At 41.4% G+C, this 20,300-nt stretch overlaps 1 protein-coding gene and 1 long non-coding RNA gene across 4 annotated transcripts in view; one reads left to right on the forward strand and one right to left on the reverse strand.

Moving 5' to 3' along the window:
• The window catches only part of arhgef10 (Rho guanine nucleotide exchange factor (GEF) 10), a 340,903-nt gene that overhangs the window by 225,111 nt on the left and 95,492 nt on the right, over window positions 1–20,300 (forward strand). For all 3 annotated transcript variants that reach the window (XM_078541897.1, XM_078541898.1, XM_078541899.1), the window contains 5 exons: window positions 587–687; window positions 1,060–1,181; window positions 5,778–5,861; window positions 11,483–11,706; window positions 16,985–17,142. In XM_078541897.1, coding sequence (XP_078398023.1) covers window positions 587–687; window positions 1,060–1,181; window positions 5,778–5,861; window positions 11,483–11,706; window positions 16,985–17,142 — 689 coding nt within the window. The remainder of the gene's footprint in view (window positions 1–586; window positions 688–1,059; window positions 1,182–5,777; window positions 5,862–11,482; window positions 11,707–16,984; window positions 17,143–20,300) is intronic.
• The window catches only part of LOC144680666 (uncharacterized), a 475,346-nt gene that overhangs the window by 96,360 nt on the left and 358,686 nt on the right, over window positions 1–20,300 (reverse strand). The window lies entirely within an intron of this gene.

A 20,300-nucleotide genomic window follows, 5' to 3' on the forward strand; every position in this document is an offset into this window, starting at 1 on the left:
TGGAGAGGTGCAGAACAAAGGATTAGTAATAACATTTACAAGATTTGAAATGCATCATTAGTGACCCCATTTCAGGGTCTATTTGATATGTATTCAATAAATCTTTGCTTAGTCTCTTTATTCTTAAATTTTATTTCTATCTCACTGATGCCTTTTAAAAACTCTTTAATGTGACCAATTGAAGACAAGTGTTTGGAAGCATTGACCTACTAAACAGAAATAAGTTATGCATGTTTGGCTTAGGAAGTGCCCTTGGTAATAGAAAGGGGTAATGTACAAACCTGGGGAAAAAATTTTGCAAGTGTTTGGATGTTCCAAATCGCAGAAGGATGTCGAGACCACACCATGTGTGCAAAAGGCAATATTTAGCTCAGTACGTTGAACAGATATATCTTGGCATAGAGTACATCTTGCACTTGTACCTTACCAATTGGACACCATATGTAAGTGATATCTAATGCATCTTTTGGTGCTAACAGAAGTCAAAGCTACTATTTTAAATTAAGGTACCGCGTTTAAGAATGTTATTAATCAACAACTTTTAAAACTATTGTTCAAAATGTCTGATATGTCTTTTTTGTTGCAGATCTGGAAGACCTTCATTTTTCACAGCAGTGTTTAATACATTTACTCCAACAAACAAACTCTCCTGGATGAGTAGTTTACAGATGGCCAAATTGGCCCTTGGTAAGTTTTCGTTGGCAGAAGATGCGCATTGCTAGTCAAATAAGTGATTTTTTTTTTCTCTCTTTGCTAATATTTTGGATTCTACATTTAACACCCAGCTGTGTGTCTTATCATCATTATCATCATCATACAAGGAACAACTGAAAGGATATGATCACTTGGACAAAATTCTGATTTTTGAAACATCAGAATTAGAAAGTCATTCCTTCTCAAAATGAAGCATGTGTATTGAGCAATTAGTGTTCATGTAATACCCATATGATTTATTGGTATGTCTCTGAAGTTTCTCATATAAATATATTTCAGAATGTAAAAAAAATGCCAGTAGTAAATTTTCAATTTTATCGTCTTCTTTTCCCCTTCTTAAAATAGGGGATGAAAACCAGCTGGGCTGGTTTTGTGCAGAGGATGATGGGAAACAAGTAAAGCGACAAAAGCATCCTCTCCTTGTCAGACACATGCCTGTATTGATGTCGAAACTGCAGGAGTTCAAGGTGAGATTTACAAGTTCCATTTTAGTGATGGTTATCTGACTCCAGCCACAGATCGGATTTTAGATCTATTTACCAATAAAGCTATGTATAATATTCCAAAGATACTACGGTTTGAGTTCCCAAAGTAAATTTGCGAAGTGTTATTGATGAGGCAATCCCATGATAAAGCCAAACTTGCTGATCTGGAGCAGAGTGGGTAGGCAGCTTAATGGATCAACTGTGCCTAATTTTAGACACAGCCCTGCACAGTTTCAGTTAGCAAGTGGATTGTCTTTTGGGGCTATAATTTATATAGATTCTTCTTTTCCCACCTATTTCCATTATTTTTAAATCTAAAACTAAAACACCCCACCCCCACTAGAGCTGTACCTTGAGTGTCCTGTCTTCCATTCTTAATTAGCACTTTTCTTAGACAAATATCACCACCTTCAACACCTCTTTGATCCTTTTGTCTGTGACATCTTTTGATTATCTGCTCCTATCACTGCTTGCTTATCTCCACAATCACCACACCCTCAACTTCTCTCTCCCCCCCGCCCCCCCACCTTAAACCAGCTTATATTTCACCTTTCTCCTAACTATGCTTCAGTTCTGCCGAAGGGTCGTGAAGACTCGAAACGTTAACTGATTTCTTCTCCACTGATGCTGCCAGACCTGCTGAGTTTTTCCAGGTAATTCTGTTTTTGTTTTGGATTTCCAGCATCCGCAGTAGCTTTTAGCTTTTTGTTTTTATGTCTTTTGGGGTTCTTGGGCTGAGATTACATGCTTAGATATGGGTTATTAAGATCCAAGTTGATTCTTGTATTCCAGAGTATCTATGTTCCACTATCTCAGCCCCAGGCATGTTTTCAATATTCCAAAGCACTGTTTAAAAAATGACCAGCCATACATGCTGATTAACAGGGCCTGAATGAATCAACCTGTCACTAGGGATTGGGATTCTTCTCAATTGGCTGCAGATAACCATACAAGGTGTTGCTCTAATGAGTAAATTAACCTTAATTGGACAAGCAGTGAAATGTTAACTAATGTGCTTTGATAAGTTATGTGACTTTAGCTCTTAAATTTCAGAGGCCCCTGCTCAAGCTTGGGGGTGCCAAGCTGTGGCAATTTGCAACTTGCACCCAAGTTCTCTGCGCTTAGGTAAATGAGATGTGTCCCTCTAGGGAAAGTTAATAGGGACATAGGACTTAGGAGCAGGAGTAGGCCATTCAGCTCTGGTAGCCTGTTTTACCATTCAATAAGATCATGGCTGATTTGGTTGTGGTCTCAACTCCACTTTCCCTGTCTGCCACCGCCCCCCCCCGCCATAATCCTTGACTCCCTTGTCTATCTAAAATCTACCTAACTCTGCCTTGAGTAAATTCAGTGACCCAGTCGCCACTGCTTTTTGGGGAAGAGAATTCCACATACATATGACCCTCTGAGAAAAAAAAATTCTCCTCATCTCAGTCTTAAAAGGGAGACCTTTTATTCTTAAACAGTGTTCACTAGTTGTAGCCTCCCCACAATTGGAAATATCCTCCCAGTATCGACCATATCAGGTCCCCTCAGGATCTTGCATGTTTCAATAAAATTACCTCTCATTCTTCTAAACTCCAATGGGTATAGGCCCAACCTGTTCAACCTTTCTTCATAGGATAAACCCTTCATTCCAGGAATGAGCCAAGTGAACCTTCTCTGCACTGCTTCTAACACAATTATATCTTTTTTCAAATAAGGAGACCAAAACTATATACATTTCAGATGTAGGCTCACCAAGGCCTTGTACAGTGGCAATAAAAGGTCGCTACTTTTATATCCCATTCCTCTTGGAATAAATGCCAAAATTCCATTTGCTTTCCTAATCATTTGCTGTACCTGCAAGCTAACTTTTTGTGATGCATTTTGTGACACACAGGTCCGTCTGTACCACCAAATTCTGCAATCTTTCTCCATTTAAATAGTATACTGCTTTTCCATTCTTCCTGCCAAAGTGATAAAGTTCGCATTTTCTCACATTATACTCCATCTACCAAATTTTTGCCCACCCACTTGACCTGCCTATATTGCTTTGCGGACTCGCTACCTCCTCTTGACAACTTAATCTCCTATCTATCTTGATATCATTAGTTAATTTAGCAACCATATATTTGGTCCCTTCATCCAAATCATTGATGTAGATTGTGAACAGTTGAGGCCCCAGCACTGATCCCTGTGGCACTCCGCTAGTAACAGCTTGCCAATTTAAAAAAGACCCATTTATCTCTACTGTCAGTTTCCTGTTAGTTAACCAATCCTTTATCCATGCTATTATGTTACCCCCTACACCATAGGCAGAATTTTCCCCCCTCGTTGGGGCGGGGGGGAGTTTAGGAGTGGGCACGTGGAGGCACGCATCTGAGGCGCGCTGCCATTTTACATGGGAGGGTCAATTAAGGCCCGCCCAGCGTGACGTCCACCAGGAAACGCAATGCGCTCCCTGTGTGGGCATTGGGGGGGGGATTCCCTGAGCCGAGAGTGCACTCTTTCACGCATGCGCATGAAAGAGCGCGCTCATCTCCCTGAGGCTATGTGCTGCCTCAGGGAGATCGGCACCAAATTCAAAAATGTTAAAAATAGAAAAGTAAGATTTCCCTGACGTGTCCCAACTCATGTGACACTGTCACATGAGTTGGGACATGTCCATCACTTTCAAAGACACTTTTATTACATTTTTAAAAACCTACATGAAACCTCATCCCGCCCTTGGATGAGGTTTCATATTTTTTCTAATGCCCGCCAGGGCTCCCGGCCTGCCCACCAACCTTAAGGTTGGACGGGCAGGTCCACTAATTACTTTAATGACTTTGTCAATTGCATCAATTGGCCATTGACAGGTCGGCGGGCACACAGCTGATTCTGCTGAGCCCTCCCCTACCTAAAAATTGAAATGGGGCGGGGTGATGTCGGGAGTTCCACCCGCTGTCATCCTGCGTCATTTTACATGTTGGCGAGCGGGCTCTGCTCGCCGACCGGGAAATCCTGGCCCATGTTCCTTTATCTTGTGTAGTAACCTTTGATATGGCACCTTATCAAATGTCTTGTGTAAATTCAAGTACGCCATATCTATAGGTTCCCCTTTATCCATCTTGCTCATACTTCCTCAAATAACTCTAATAGGTTAGTTAAATATGATTTCCCTTTCACAAAGCCATGTTGACTCTGCCTGATCTCATTATGATTTTCTAAGTATCCTGTACAACCTCCTTAATAATGGATTCAAGCATTTTCCCTATGACAGATGTTAGGCTAACTGGCCTATAGTTTCCTGCTTTCTGTCTCCGCCCTTTCTTGAATAAAGGTATGCACGTCAAGTCCTATAAAAGAAAGCTCCCATTTATCTGGATCTCTGAATAGTTTGGATTGGAGGCATGTAATTTGTGCTGGGTGGTTGCGCAAAACGATGATAATGAATTAGCTTCAATGAAAGAGTCCCTGGAAAATGTTGCTGATTCACTAATACCCGTTTCATGTTACCGCCAAGACTAATTTCATTCCCTTGGTAGCAAGAGCATGTTGGTTTGTTTCCAGGCATGTCAGACCACCAGCTAACAGAAAAATTCTTTGAAAATGAATTTTTAATGCTCATTGAGTTGTTTTGATAAGTGCAGCTATTCTGCCGAAGGGCCCGCACCTGAAATGTTAGCTTGTATTTTCTTTCTGCAGATGCTGTGTGTGTTTCCAGTATTCTCTTTTTGTTTCACATTTCCAACATCTGCAGTTTTATTTTCTTTGTGTGTTCTCTGTAACAGTTAACAGCAGTTTGAGAGCTTAATGGGAGCTTAAAGAGTTGATGGTAAACAGACCTTGCACTGCTGAAACTACTGGTTCTGTTGGAGAGCACAAATCAAGAGTCACCATCATATTTTGTGCTCTTTTGTTCAAACAGATCAACTACTGCATTCCTCAGTAATTGTTTTAAATGGTGTTTTACAATGATAACAATTTTGCCTGTATCATATCCTATACTTGATTAAATGAATGATTTGCTTCTTTGCCTGAGGCATGTGCAGGTTACATTTATAGTCAAAGAAACTACCACATATCATAGGGCAATGGGCATCTGTTGTGTGTTTTCTTTGACCTGGAAACAAAGGTTTCCTAACACATTCAATAACAGAAGATTCCTCTCACCACATGTTGGAAACTGTGCTACCATTCTTATAACGTCACCTTTGCTTGGAATTGCCGAGTTTTGGCATGCAGTTGAAGTAACCATAAAGTACTGACTCATTTTACAGCCTGTCATTTGGGTAAATGCAAAACATGGTGATGGTAAACCAAGACGATCCCCAGTCTCTGCAGATCCTGCTCATGCCACCCAGAGGCATGGTGACAATTTGTCTCGGCGTCTAAAGGCCAGATAAGAATGCTGGCTGATATTTTTTTCTTCCCGCTTCTGCTCATACTGGAATGATCCCCCAGCTGGAAAATATGCATGTGCAGACATTGAATAAAAACAGGATAGACTGTGATCTCCTGCCGGCCCATTCCAGTCATATGGTCTACTAACATGAAGCAATGCCAAAATTGTGAAAACCATACTTTCCTCAAGTTATGCATTTTATTTTTTAGGTTGAATGTGCTATTCATAACCCGGAATGCTGTAATGCATCTGATGCACCTAACTCAGTCTCTATGGAACATGGATATTTGTGGGTAAGTAAGAACATAAGTAATAGAAACAGGAGTAGACCACACGGCGCTCGAGCCAGCTCCACCATTTAATATGATCATGGCTGATTGTTGGCATTAACTCCACTTTCCTGCCCACTCCCCATAAGTCTGCTACAGTTGGGTGAGAGTTGTTTAAACTACATATTGAATGATAGGAAATATCATAATGTGCTCTCAGTGCCCGAGTGCAGAACAAGGGTGTAGAATTTTTATGAAATGCCATACCTTTGTGAGGAGTCATGAAAGATCTATTGATAGCATGCTCTTCATGCTTTAACTTAGCTCCTTGCTTCTTCGCAAGCCCCTCCTTAATACTGAAAGCAATAAGATCTCAGTGATCTTAATATCCACTGTTCTATATTTATTTGGCTGTTTTCAAAAACTAGTTCAGTCTTGTATGACTTAGATAAAAATGCCTTGTCTATAAACAGCAAATGATCAATGTAAAAATTTATTTTATTCATTTGGTTTGTACTTAAATGCAACTTGTACTGTTTTGATTGCAGTTATCACATTCTGTGGACTGCCACTTAGAGAATTTTTTTGTTCATGGGATCTGAGTGTTTGCCATAAACCCAGCCTTCATTGCCCATCACTAATTGCCCTTGTGAGATGAAGTGAGGCACCTCCTTAAATACAAATGGGTGGCTTGCTAGGCCATTTGGTAGTTAAGAGTCGACTGCATTGTTATGGGTCTGAAGTCACATATAGGCCAGAACTTTAGGTTTTCTTCCCTCAAGGATATTCGTGAACCAGATGGGTTTTTAACGATAGTCCAATAGTTTGTGATCACCATTACTAATACTAGCTTTTTATTCCAGATTTATTTAATTGATTGAATTTGAATTCCCCAGCAGGTAGTGGTGAGATTTGAACTCATGTGCTGGATTTAATGCTCCCCTGCTGGCAGGTTTGAAAATGGTACAGGGAGGCATGTCAACGCATGCGGCATGCCCGCCATCTACTCACCCACTCCTGCCCCCACGACAATTCTACCAGCAATGGAAGAGAGCCAGTGGACTAATTGAACTGGTGGAGGGAGAGACTCATGCCAAGTGGCCAGCCTGGCAGGTTTCCCTGCACAGTTGCTGGTGGACGGGTGGTTTCCTCCTTAACTGGCCCTTGGGCCCATTGGAAGACACCCCACCTTTCCACCCCCATAAAAAGGTGTTACCCGCCCCTCCCCACCAACCCGGTCTCCTCATGGCCTCTTAAATCCCAGTCCCCATCCTCTCATCAACCCCCCTCCCCTCCTCGACCCCCACTCAAAGTTCTGATCCATCACTGAATGCCTCTTGAAGTCTCAGGTGTATTACCAGCAGTGGCCATGGCGGTACTTCCGATACTAGAGAGCTGCCCACCTCAGATTGGCTGGCAGCTCTGAGGTAGGACTTCCTGTGTTTATGGGGCAGAAATCAGGCCTCCAGTCTATTAGCGGCCAAAATGGCTGCGGGGCAGTAGCTCTTCCCATGGGCGGGCTCCCCCTGGCTTTTAGCTTGGGTGGGTGGGAACCACAGTGACTCATATAATTCAGCCCCATGTTTCTGAATCATTAGTCCAGGCCTCATTGGAACACTAGCCCAGTAACACATCATGCTACCATATTCATAAGATTCAAAGAATAGTACCGCACAAAAAGAGGCCATTCGGACCATCACATTTGCGCAGCTTCTTTCAAGAGCTCCATTTCTCTGCCCTTTCGCTTTATCCCTCCAATATTGCCTTATTTGACAATTTATCCAATTCTGTTTCGAAGATTGCTATTAAATCTGCATTATGGGAACACCAGAACCTTGCAAGTTCCCCTGCAAGCCACACACCATCCTGGCTTAGAACTACATCGCTGTTCCTACACTGTCATGGGAGCAAAATTCTGGAACTCCCTCTCTAACAGCACTGGGACCCTACCTACACCACATGCACTGCAGCGGTTCAAGAAGGCAGCTCATCATTGCCGCCTTAAGGGAAATTAGGGATGGGTAATGAATGCTGGCCTAGCCAGCGACGCTCTCAGTCCTTGACTAGAGAAATAAAAATCGACCACCCTATCAAGCAGTGATTCCAAATCCTCGCCATTTGTTGTGTAAAAAAGTTTTTCTGGTTCTTCTGCCAGTCACCTTAAATCCGTGGTGTCTGGTTAATGTCCCTCCAGCCCTTGGAAACAGAGAAACTACTTAAAACTTTCATGGTTTCAGACATCTGTAGCAAATCCCCTCTTAGTCCTTTCTGTTTAAGGAGAACAATCCCAGCTTCTCCAGTCTATCCACTGTAATCCCTCATCTATGCAACTATTCCAGTAAATCTCTTCTGTACCCTCTCCAAAGCCTTAACATCCTTCCTGAAATGTGGTGCCCAGAGTTGAACACACTACTCCAGAGCTGGGGCCAAATTGGTGTTTTATACATGTTTAGCGTAACTTCCTGGCTTTTGCTTCCATTTGTAAAACCCAGGATCCCTTATACTTTATTAACTGCTTTTGTTAACTTCTGTCACCAACAAAGATTTGTGCACAAACAGCTTCTTGAATGCCCTTTAAAATTGTACCATTCAATACGAAATGTGTCTCCTCATTCTTCATACCAAAATGTGTTACCTCACACTTTTTTTTTGTGTTCAATTTCATCTCCCATGTGTTCACCTATTCCACCAACCTATTGAAGTCCTCTTGATATCTCTGACTGTCTTCCTCATTGTTCACTACCAAGTTTTGTGTCATTTGCAAATTTTGAAACTGTGCCTCGTATTCCCAAGTCCAAGTCATTAATATGTCATCAAGAACAGCATTGTTCCTCGTTCTGAATCTTGGAGAATTCCTCTGTATATCCCCCTTCAGTACAAAAGAGTCATTCACCACAACTTTGCTTCTGTCCCTTAACCAGTTTTTTTTTCCCCTCAACCAATTTTGTATCCACACTGCTGCTACTCCTTATTCCATTGGCTTGAATTGAAACCCATAATCTACATTATGATACCTCTTTTGAAAGTCCATATGCAACTGCACTGCCCTCATCCACACTCTCTTTTACCTCATCAAAAACTTAATCAAGTTAGTCAAACACTATTTGCTCTCAACATATCCAAGTTGGCTCCCCTTTATTAGTCCATGCTTGTCCAAGTGGCTGTTAATTTTGTCCTAAATTATTGTTTCTAAAAGTGTCCCCACCATCAACACTAAATGGACTCACCTGTAATTGCCAGGTTTACCCATTTCCACTTTTTTTGAACCACTTAACTGCGCCATGGTATTGGCGTCCCATATCTGGGTCCCCTGGCCAATCAGAGGCTAGGTGGGGTCATGTGCTGGATCTATTAAAGGGACCCCAGCAGGGGTCAGAAAGGATCAACAGGACATGGATTTTTGAGATTGCAGCCACCACAGGCATGGAGATGAGACCTGAGCAGATGTTCCTCAGGTCTCTCTCTCTCACCTGGAGGTCACGTTGCAAGACCTAAGGGACTGCAGTGAGATGATCTTTCTTAGTGATAGCTGCCTTGATGGCCCCTGACAGTGCACATCCAGCTGTCCCGCCGCTTGGTTGCAGGAGGCTGCAGATGTTAGCTGCTGTGAAAGCCTGAACCTCCTGTGGCACTGGTGCTCAGTTATGTTGAGGAAACTGATCCTCTGCTTATAGACTCTATGTTGGGACTCTTACATCGTCATTACTGATGTGTCCATCCCCTCTGTTCTGTGGAGTGGCATGTAGCTGAGCAGAAGGCAGCTGGCGCTAGTGTGCTACTGCTGCTATTGGTGCTGGCTCTGCTGCTGCCCCTGTTCTTCAGAGTCAAGCTCTAATATTCCTGGTACAAGGAAACTGAATGTAAATTGCAAAGTTATGAATTCCTTGTGAATGCAGATTCATCCACTAGCTGGTCCACCACCTCTGCAAAGAATTTCACTACTTTAAAAATATAGGAAAATACTCCAGTCATTCAGTTGCCTGTAGATATTTAACACCAAAGCTATTTATTAATATAAAAGCAAAATACTGCGGATGCTGGAAATCTGAAATAAAAACAGAAAATGCCGGGAAAATTCAGCAAAGTAGAGTTACACAGCTGTGCTGTAATGATTGGCCTAATTGGATTGATCGTGATGAAGGCTGGCAGCAGGGATGTGCAGCTGAATGTGGGTGAAGTGACTTCAAGGAAGTTGGCAATCACCTGTCAAGCATGGAAAGCTGTTTCACTGATCAAATGCTACCCAGCCTGTTAGTTTCAATGAAAAAGCACTCCCTCCTATGTACTCGCCTGGCTGCCCCTGGCAAGTTGTTGACAGCCCTGGGAATAGGCCCACTGGCTGTAAAGCCATAATGCAAGGTTAAAGAGACACACAACTGCCTGTCTGTATAATCTAATTACTTCCCTTGCAGCTCCAATTAGGTCCCTGCTTGCCTTCAAACCCACCTGGATGAAACCTGGAAAAGAGTGGGAGGTTATTGCAATCCTGATCCAATGTCATATTAAGGCGATGTACGCACCCAAACCCTTGCTGGTAAAAATGCCCCCCATTGTTTCTTAACACCAAACAAGTAGATTCTGTTTTTGACACTTGAAAATCATTCTCCCTTTCTAGCATTGTATCCTCCTTGATCAAAACCACGGCCCCTCTTTTTTTTTAATCCCTTCTCTTTCCTGAATGCCTTGTACCAGGAATGTTAGGCATCCAACTAGCTCCCCCCACCATCCTCCTTTTTTTGAGCTGCATCTCCGTTATCGCCACTACATCATATTCCCACATGAATATTGGGCCTGCAACTCACCATCCTTATTAACTACACTTTCTGCATTCACATGCATATACACTAATGCTAACTCAGAATCCTTTGTATTTACTATTGTCCCACTATACATGTAGATGGGTACTCAGGGATGTGTTTCCCAGATAACCTAGCCTCCTGCAACTAGTTTGATTGACTTCAGATGTTGGGCAGGAATTTCCCAGAGGTTTTCTTTTTCTCCCCTCAGTCCTCATGTCATCTTTCCTCCTGGGAGATTGCAAGGCTGGTTTGGCGGGATGGGGTAGGTGAAGATCATTGTGTTCAGAAATTACACTGTGACGGTATAACACAATGGACAGCTAATTTTTTTGTTCCCTATCCTTTGGTTTCATATTGTACCATATATTGTGCAAACATGTAGGCCGTTCAAATACTTTTTATTGATATTCAGCAATGCAGGTAAAGCAATGGATTATAAGGGCACTCATGACAAATTATTTTCCTTTCCTTTATAATTTTTTTTAAACAAGATGTTTATCAAGGATATTAGAATTTGCATTAATCTGATGAGGCCAATCATTATAGACAACACTCAACAACTTAAAAGCTAAAAATTGTTGAATATTTCAAAAAGCACTTGAGTATCAAAAAGTATGGTTAACAAATTGTTCCATTTTCTGTCTTTTCAACTGTGCCAAGACTAGCAGTAACGTCTTGTTCCTGCCTGTCTTTACTCCTGTTGGATGTTCTAAGGAATTTTAGTTGTGTTTTTTTTTATAGTCTTTCCACGATAACTTGCTGAAGTTTTTTTTGTAATGATGTGTAAGAAATGCGTAAGATTATGAAGGTAGTCAGATTTACTTACTCTCCTGTTTTAATGAACAGATTGGAAGCTGTACCAATCAAATGGGGCAGATCACCATAGTCACACTTCATAACGCTAATCCTAAAGTTATTGAATGCTTCAATGTTGAGTCTCGTATACTGGCTATGGCGTATGTCCCAGACGATGACAAACCAGAAGAATCTGATGTCTTTTCTGACTCTGAATCTACGACTACAAAGGCCACTGAAACCCCGACCATCTGTCTTGGCATGGAGGAAGGGAGGTGAGATATGCAATGAAAAAGAACAGCCAGTAATTTAGTATAAAATCGACCAAATATATAAAATGCAGGATACACTGGGCTCCCACAGGTTGTTCTTTTTCAGTTAAGCACAGCAAACTGAATGTAAATGACAAAGTGAAAGCAGATGCAGCCACTAGCACCACTCCCTCTGCAAGGAATATCAATGCAGTTTCTGCTTTAAAAAGATAAGAAAATGCTCCAGTCATTCAGTCACCTGTAGATATTTAAAACAAAAGCTATTAATTAATATAAAAGCAAAATACTGTGGATGCTGGAAGCCTGAAATACAAATAGAAAATGTTGGAAAAACTCAACAGGTCTGGCAGCATCTGTGGAGAGAGAAACAGAGTTAACGTTTTGATTTCATATGACTCTTCAGAGCTTTGATGAAGAGTCAAGCGGACTCAAAACATTAACTCTGTTTCTCTCTCCACAGATGCTCCCAGACCTGAGTTTTTCCAGCATTTTCTATTAATTAAGATTGTTATTTACCCACATATTTCCTAATAAAAATATTGCCAAAATGTACCTGCCTGCCATTTAGAGATGAGAGGGAAGGAAGGAATGCCTCATAATAATGCATACTAGCTTTTTTAACATTCCTTCACGGAATGTGGGCACCTCTGGCAAGGCCATCGTTTATGGCCCATCCCTAATCTAGCACTAATCTAGTTTTGATTAATCGAACAATGTTAGTTTAAAAATATAATTGCTCAGCAGCACTCTGTGCCAGTGTGCCAGAGGGGCAAATTATGACTCTTAGGCCTGAATTTTTCAGTCAGCGGGCTCGGCGGTTGCAGTCGTGGAGCCGATCACCGCCCGCAAATTGGCCCGCCCAGCGTAAGGCACGAACCGTAGTGCTCAGCGCTACCTGTGCGGGCGAGGGGAGGAGAGAGAGTCAGGGTCAGTGCTCTTTCGCACATGCGCACGAAAGAGCACTTTAATCTCCCTGAGGCAGAGAGCTGCCTCAAGGAGATTGAATCACTATTGAAATTATTAAATAAATGGGTTAAAAATTTATTTAAACATGCCCCCTCATGTGACTTGCTTTTATATTTTAGGAAATTTTAAAAATTTAATTAATAAAAGCTTTAGGAAACCTCATCCCGCTCGTGGATGAGGTTTCCTAAAAAGCATGAAGGCCGCTTGGCCTTTTCGCCTGCCCGCCAACCTTAAGGTTGGACAGGCAGCGTAAACAATGACCTTAATTAGATCGTTAATGGCCTTAATAGGCCGTTTACATATCAGCGGGTGCACAGCCGACTCTGGCGCACGCCCGCTGAATGAAACATTGTGAGACAGCATGATGACGTCAGGATGAAGAAGCACTTCATTGGGATGCGCGCCCGACATCATCACGCGTCATTTTACGCATCAGCGTGTTGGGCCCACCCCCGCACGTCGACTGAAAAATCCTGCCCTTAAACTGTTGGAGAACTGATCTTACCTGCAATAATTTGGGAAACATTCTGCTCAGTGCATCTTCCAACTGGGAGACGGGTTAATCAGAAGGATTGTCCCTGGTCCTGTTCCATACCTCGTAGTAGGTGTTTCACTGATATATTGGCAGATGTCCAGAGGCAGGTTAGTTTCCCTTTGTTTTGAATGTATGACCTGGGAAATCTGGGGGATTCGATGATGGAGAAAATTGGTGAAATCCATTCTACATAGTATAAAAATAACCCGGGGAAGAATCTTTATCTCGGCGGGTGGCTGTGTGCCTGTCCCCCTCGAGCGCAAAATGACGTGCATTGATGTCGGGCAAGCGTCCCGATGTCAACGCACAGTTGTTGTATATGTCGTTCGGCGGACGCGCACCGAAGTCAGCAGCATGCCTGCCAACAATTAAAAGGCCTGTTAAGGCCATTAAAAAGATTAAAAGAAAGTTTTTGCTGCCCGTCCAACCCTATGGACCCAAGCGGCCTTTGCACTTTTTAGGAAACCTCATCCACAGGTGGGATGAGGTTTCCTAAAGCAAATAAAAATAACATAGAAATTTTAAAATTTAATTAATAACATATCCCTGCTCATGTGGGGACATGTTTTATAACATTTTTCTAATCTTTATTTTTTTTAAAAACTCTTCATCTCCCTAAGGCAGCTCTGTGCCTCAGGGAGATTATCAAGCACGCGTGTGTACGTGCGAATTTCGTGCTCGCCCCGCTTGCTGCTACTCCCCCCCCCCCCCCACCCCGGCCTGCACAGGCAGCACTGAGCACTGCCGTGCGCATTTCACACTGGCCTTAATTGGCCTGCCCAGCGTGAGATCACCTTCCGGTCTCGATCGCGGGCAGCAGTCGGTTTACCGACTGAGCCCGCCCAACGAGGGCTAAATTCTGCCCCATGTGTGTTGAAACTTTAACGATTGTACATGATCTTCTGACTCTAAAGAGGTGTAATCACAGATTGGTGTACTTTTGGGACAGATAATATCTTGTCCAAAATTTTTTGCTGCAGTATTGAAGTCCTATAGTCATGTGCCTTTAACCAAAATATTCTCAGCCAAAGTAACCTGAGAAATCCAAACTATGGCACAAAAGGCTTTTGTGCAAACAGTCCTTGAACACTGGAGCCTTGTTTTGACTAGATCCTTCCCAATTCATCTGAAACTCTTTGACATAGTTCAGTGTAAATATGTGAGGCCATAGATACCATGTAGTGTTAGGATGATATACATACTTAGAGTGGTTGATTTTCTAACCAAATACTTTTTCTTTCTGTTCAAGTATTTCTTTTTTCGTTTAAGCCCCACTCACATTTTGCAACATTAAGTTTTCATTGTTTCCATGTAGCACTGATTATTTTTAAGCTAAATATTGAATTTTTGTCATGTTGTGGGCTATTGGAAAATTATATAGTAAGATAGGATTTCATAGATTTAAGGCATTTGTAAAGACTGCGTGATACTATTACACAGTTTGTACACAAATGCATGCTGTTAAGTATTACCAGAATAGAACTTATTAAAGTTTTAGGCCATATACTTTATTCTAAATATGCATGTCAAGTAAAACTGCAGTCTAATAATGCACATATTATCAATCTTGAACCTAGTAAGCAGTCATATCCCAAACATATCGCACTAGAGTAATGAGCTCAAACATTAGTCATAAAACAGTAACAAATTACGACTGAACAGATGGTGAATCTACCAGATAACACACACAATTTTGGAAAAAAAAGGTAATAAAAAACTGAGAAAGAAAGCCATGCTATGCCATATTCTTCTGAGTTTGGTATCCTAGCTTTCCCTCAAGGGAAGATGTCATGGATTTCCGAGCAGAGACAGATTCCCGTTAGCAACAGTGATTAACGCCTGATTGACTTCAGGATTTTACTGTTTACAGCATCTAGCACACATGGCCTTCAAGGCACATGTCACTGAAACACAGTTCCACTTTAGTTGCAGGCAGCTTTTCTCCAGGCAGTTTCCTCATGCCTATGAGGATAGGACCATCAGGATGTTAATATTCCTCTTATGTCCTTATATAATACATTTCATAGTTTAATGATGCACTGCTAGTAACCCATTCAACTGATCTCTTAATCAGTTGTAGCCACTGATCAAAATGCCATCAAATGTATTGTACAGCAAAAGTTACCTGACCTTTTAATTGGCCAATCATTTTTATCTCCCCCCCCCCACTCACCACTGCCCACCACACCAAAAATATTGTAGCTTTTTACTCACAGTAGCATACACTGAACGTCAGCTGCAGTATTCCACATCACTTCAGTTTTGTGTTTTTCTTCCCTTTCAAGGCAAGACAATGGCATTTGAGATATGATTTTTAAAACATATTAATGCTTGATGTGCCATATCACAACGTGACTGACAACCTGCCCTTTGAAGAGTTCTCCCTGGTGTCCTGACCAATAATTATCCCTCTACATCTAAACCCGATTAAATGGTCATTAACAAATGACTGCTTGTATTATTGAATCTCCTCCCCCATCATTCCCTCTAGTACACTTCCCTCTTTTCTCCCCCCAAATGCACTTCCCCTCATTGATGAAGTTGTCTGCCTCTGACAGCATGCAGCATGATTGACATTGTGTATTTGGGAAATTGCAGGCAAACCATTGCCGTGTCCCTGTGTGACACAGAATAGCAGAGCTCCAGTGTGCTACATATTTATAACCATCTTGTAAATACAGTTTTTGGCAGAGTGAGGGAGGCAGAAAGGAACATGAGTGGTCGCTTGCTCCCACCCCCGCCATCTGAGCACGGTGAATGAAGTGTTGGATGGCTGATTAGCAGCCACCCAGCAGGAAGGTGGCTAATTAGCAGTGAGAAGAGGGGTTCTGATCCCAATCAAGAGACTGGGCCAGGATGTCATGCAGCAGAGAGGTTACACCGTGAATGGGAAGTTGATCACGGCTACAAATTTAAAGGCCCCCAGCCATCGCCCTACTTTTTATGTCAGGCTCAAGGCAATGAATAAATGAAATCAAAAAAGATACAAACACTGCCACCTTCACCAGTGGACTCTCCTGCTTATTGCAGCCATGGTCCTATAGGAAGGTCTTTTCTTCCCCCTTGTACCACCTTCTCATACCTGCAATAAAGCATTCCCAAACTTTTTCCCATCTGAAACCTGAGAAACGGAGTGGGCAAATAAAAATTGCATACAATTGGATCTTTTGCAAGCTCAATAACTTGCTAATTGGGTAGTTAAAATGACGGTTGGACTTCCGATCTCCACGCCTTCTGTAATATTGGAGACTGGCGTGATGATGTCAGATTACAGTTTGCATTCCATTTCTGTCAACAACATTTAAGATACCATTAGAGAACTGCATGAAAATGTAACATTTTTTGACATACTTTGAGGAAAGAAGTAAAATTGCTTCATGAAATCCCTTGCTCTGACAGACACATTCTGGTTCTTGGAAGGTTAACTGTGAAAAGGAGCACAGCATGTGAACGGAAACCAATGTAGGCAGCATGGAGTAAATCTTACTTTGTGCAATAGTGTAAAACAGGTGATAGAGTCAGTAGCCCATCTTAACATTTCTCCCATTTTTATTTTCCATTGATTTCAATGCAGATAAAATCAGGTATGATGGGCTGCTAATTTGTTATCACGTGTTTTACGCTATCGCACAAAGTCAAGATCTACACAAATAAGTTCCACTGAATAAAACTGGAATCAAACATTTCATTAAATGCCCATGTTTTTATACCATGAGATGCAGTGGATGGCACCATATATGACTGTGATTAGAACATCTTCCTTTGTTTATCCTACTGCAGCATTTCAGTATACAAGAGCAATCAAGCTTCGAAAAAAGTGCGATTGCAGCATTTCTTTGCTCCAGATAAATCCACAGTGGTGAGCCTAGGATACAAGTTACGGTGCCTATATGCTGGACTTGTCAATGGAAATATTGCCATCTATACCAAGGCAGAAGGTAGGTCACCTTTATCTCTTTGTTACGAACCACTCTCGGAATTTATTTGCAACATTTTCTTGAATCTTTTAGTATGTAAACGTAAGTTTCTCTTCCTGTTTCATTTTTCCTCCTCTGTAATGTGCTTCATAAATATGGAAATACAGCAGGACACAGAATAGATCTGCCACTTGATCTCCACGTAATTCTAGATTTATTTCTAAAAGATACTTAAAAGATATTAAAATATAAATGTGAGTTGAAATGAAGTCTTTGACTAACCAGGCATAATCCATTTATATAAACTCTCTGGATTTTTTTTGTTATTAAATGTCTATATCTATACTGAATCAAGTAGTCTCCACGGTTAACAACTAGCATGGTTGGTCCTCGGAAATAAAGGAAATGCATTCTTCCAAGATTTAACACATACAGACACAAAGCCCTAAAACGAATATAAGTTTCATTCAATAACAGTTGCTGATAATTCACATACTCTGGGTTGACATTGTTGAGTATTCACTTGTTTTAAAAGGTGCAGAAAACATCAGCTAAAGTTGGATTTTATTTTACTTTTTATTGCTAAATCCATATCCATGATTCAACGTGTCATGGAGCAATTTGGAAGTGAAGCTTTTGCTGAAGAAATACATTGGCTAACCATAAAGCCCTTTTTAAATTATTAAAACAATTACAATAAATATTGCAACTTCATTCTGGTAATTTAACCAGGTGGGTTACAAAACCAGACAAAGGCTCCTTTGCTCTTTCTGCCTTACTTTTAATGGAAAATTGCAATGCTGAGGTTTGTGGGACCAGCTTTCCCTCCAGTTAGGATCGAATTTCCAGAGCATTAGGGTGAGCAGATCATGTCATCACTCCCCCAACCACTTTCCCCCAGTTATGCAGCAGATTGTGGAAACCACTTGAATTTTATTTCAGCAAGCAAGCCACAAAATAACAAACACCTGGAATTTTTACTGTTGCAGGCCCCGAGGCCCAAGTTAATATATAACTTTGTTTCCTTGTGTGGAGTGAGTACCGATTCCCAGGTGGTGGTTCCACCCACTCAGCATCTATCAAATAGATGAATCTGGAAATAGAGCTGAGTTCAAATCAAGGCTTGCATAAAGCACAGCACCCCGAGTTTATTTTGTACCAGAGTACCACTGGATTATACAGCACAGAAGAAGGCCATTTGGCCCATTATGCCTGTGCTGGTTCTTTGAAAGAGCTACCCAATTAGTCCCAATCTCCTGCTCTTTTCCCATAGCCCTACGAATGGTTCCTTTTCAAGAATTTATCCAATTCCCTTTTGAAACTTACTGTTGAATCTGCTTCCAATATCTTTCCAGGCACTGCATTCCAGATCACACAACAATAACTAGGGTTCATTTCTTGGCCAACAATTTCACAGAATCAGAAAAACTTAATAACTAATGCTCCCTTCTAACATTTGAAGAAAAGCGGGACCATATTAAACAAGTACCCTAAGGTAAAGTCCCATAGAGCCTTATCTCTAACATGTATCCCAAAATATCTTTCCTTTCCTTGTTGAACTCCTGTATTGTCTTTTGGAAGTAGTGGGTGGTTGGTGCGGGGAAGGTTTTTAACATTTCACTTTGTAATGAATGTCTCTTGATTCTTTATACTGGTTTGAAGATCAGCAGCTGAAGCTTGACATTTCAGTATTCAGCATTGCCCTTGTATACCTCCCTCTGTCCCTCCCCACTTGCACTGCTAACTGTTCTGCTGCCTAATAATACCTAATTATTCACAAGTTATGGGGAGTTTGTGCTAGGACTACTAATTACTGAAGACAGTCTAAACTAATGTTCCTTGTTGCATTCATGGCGACCAAGCTATGGTCCCATTAGGAGCAATTGAACCAGTTAATATTTGTTGAAAGAACTTTCCATTCAGCCAAGTTTCTGCACTTTCAGTTCTATTGTTACCATTATTTAAGCATGAGATTCAAAGTCCCAACCTTCTAATGGGCATGTAATGTCACAGTTACTGGTCTCAGTCAGGTGTTAGCGAGTGTATTGAACAGCTGCCAGAGCAGATTTACACCACTGGCTGCGTGCTCTTTCTTCCCCAGTGACAAATAACTATGTACTTGCTAGCTGGTTAGTTATATTAACATTAGGGGGGAACATGCAAGGGAGCATCAGTTCTTTTTTAACACTAACACTTAAAATTGAAAATGTTCCCAGGCAAGATGTCGGACTACCTGTGAACATTTGAAGTTTAGCTTTGCGTCAGGCTGGAGCTTTATATTATTTCTGGATGCACTCTTACATTTCTTGCCTTCAGTGCCCTCGAGAGTCAGATTATTAACCTGACTCCCAAGTCACATTTTCCATCTTTGCCAAAATCTCTTTGTTAGTATGGAAGTGGTGGTATAAGGTTAGAGGGAGATACTTGCATCCTTAGCTGATGTCTTTTTGTCCTTTTTTGGGTCCTGTAATTTGACTCTTTTAAACTACTGACCAGAGGGCATCTGGGAGAAGACATTTTGTACAGAATTCCCTCTTTGCTAACAATGACCTCAAAGTCTGTGCTTCTCATATCTGTTTATTCTACTCATTGTTGCTTGAAAGGAATTTCTTTACAAAATATCTGCCCAGGTTTCTGTTTGGCTGCAATTTGAAAGCATTATACAATTTAACTCAAAATGAGGCACAATGATAAATGTGCAAGTTTCTCTGTAAAATGTGATAATGTTTAGGACTACCATACACACAATTCTGAAATCAACCATGGCAAAAACCCAATCAATCATTTGAAGGATAACCTCAATTGATCCATGACCTCAAAAATAATAGCCAACCATGCTACAACACTGCAGCTATTTGCTGTTAGAGTGCATTTGATTGTCTGCAGAGGCCAATTGGCTAGGACAATTTAACACTGCAGGTAGTGGTTCAAAGATACTGTAGTAATTTTAGTAATTTCCTGTTTAAAAGTATTGCACATTCAATTTTGCAGCCGTGGACTGAATGTCTTGTAACCATCTTTAGATGTTTAATAGCAGCTTCTGTGACTCACCCAAGGTTCTGTGTAAGTAGAGGGTGCTGTGTGTGGAAGTCGGGTGTGTGTTTTGTATGTGGAAACAGTGTGTGTTGGATGTATTGAAGGAGAGGTTTTTAAAAATTATTCTTTCATATGATATGGGC

The sequence above is a fragment of the Cetorhinus maximus genome, chromosome 5, assembly GCF_964194155.1.
Source record: "Cetorhinus maximus chromosome 5, sCetMax3.hap1.1, whole genome shotgun sequence".
Classification (NCBI taxonomy): Eukaryota; Metazoa; Chordata; class Chondrichthyes; order Lamniformes; family Cetorhinidae; genus Cetorhinus; species Cetorhinus maximus.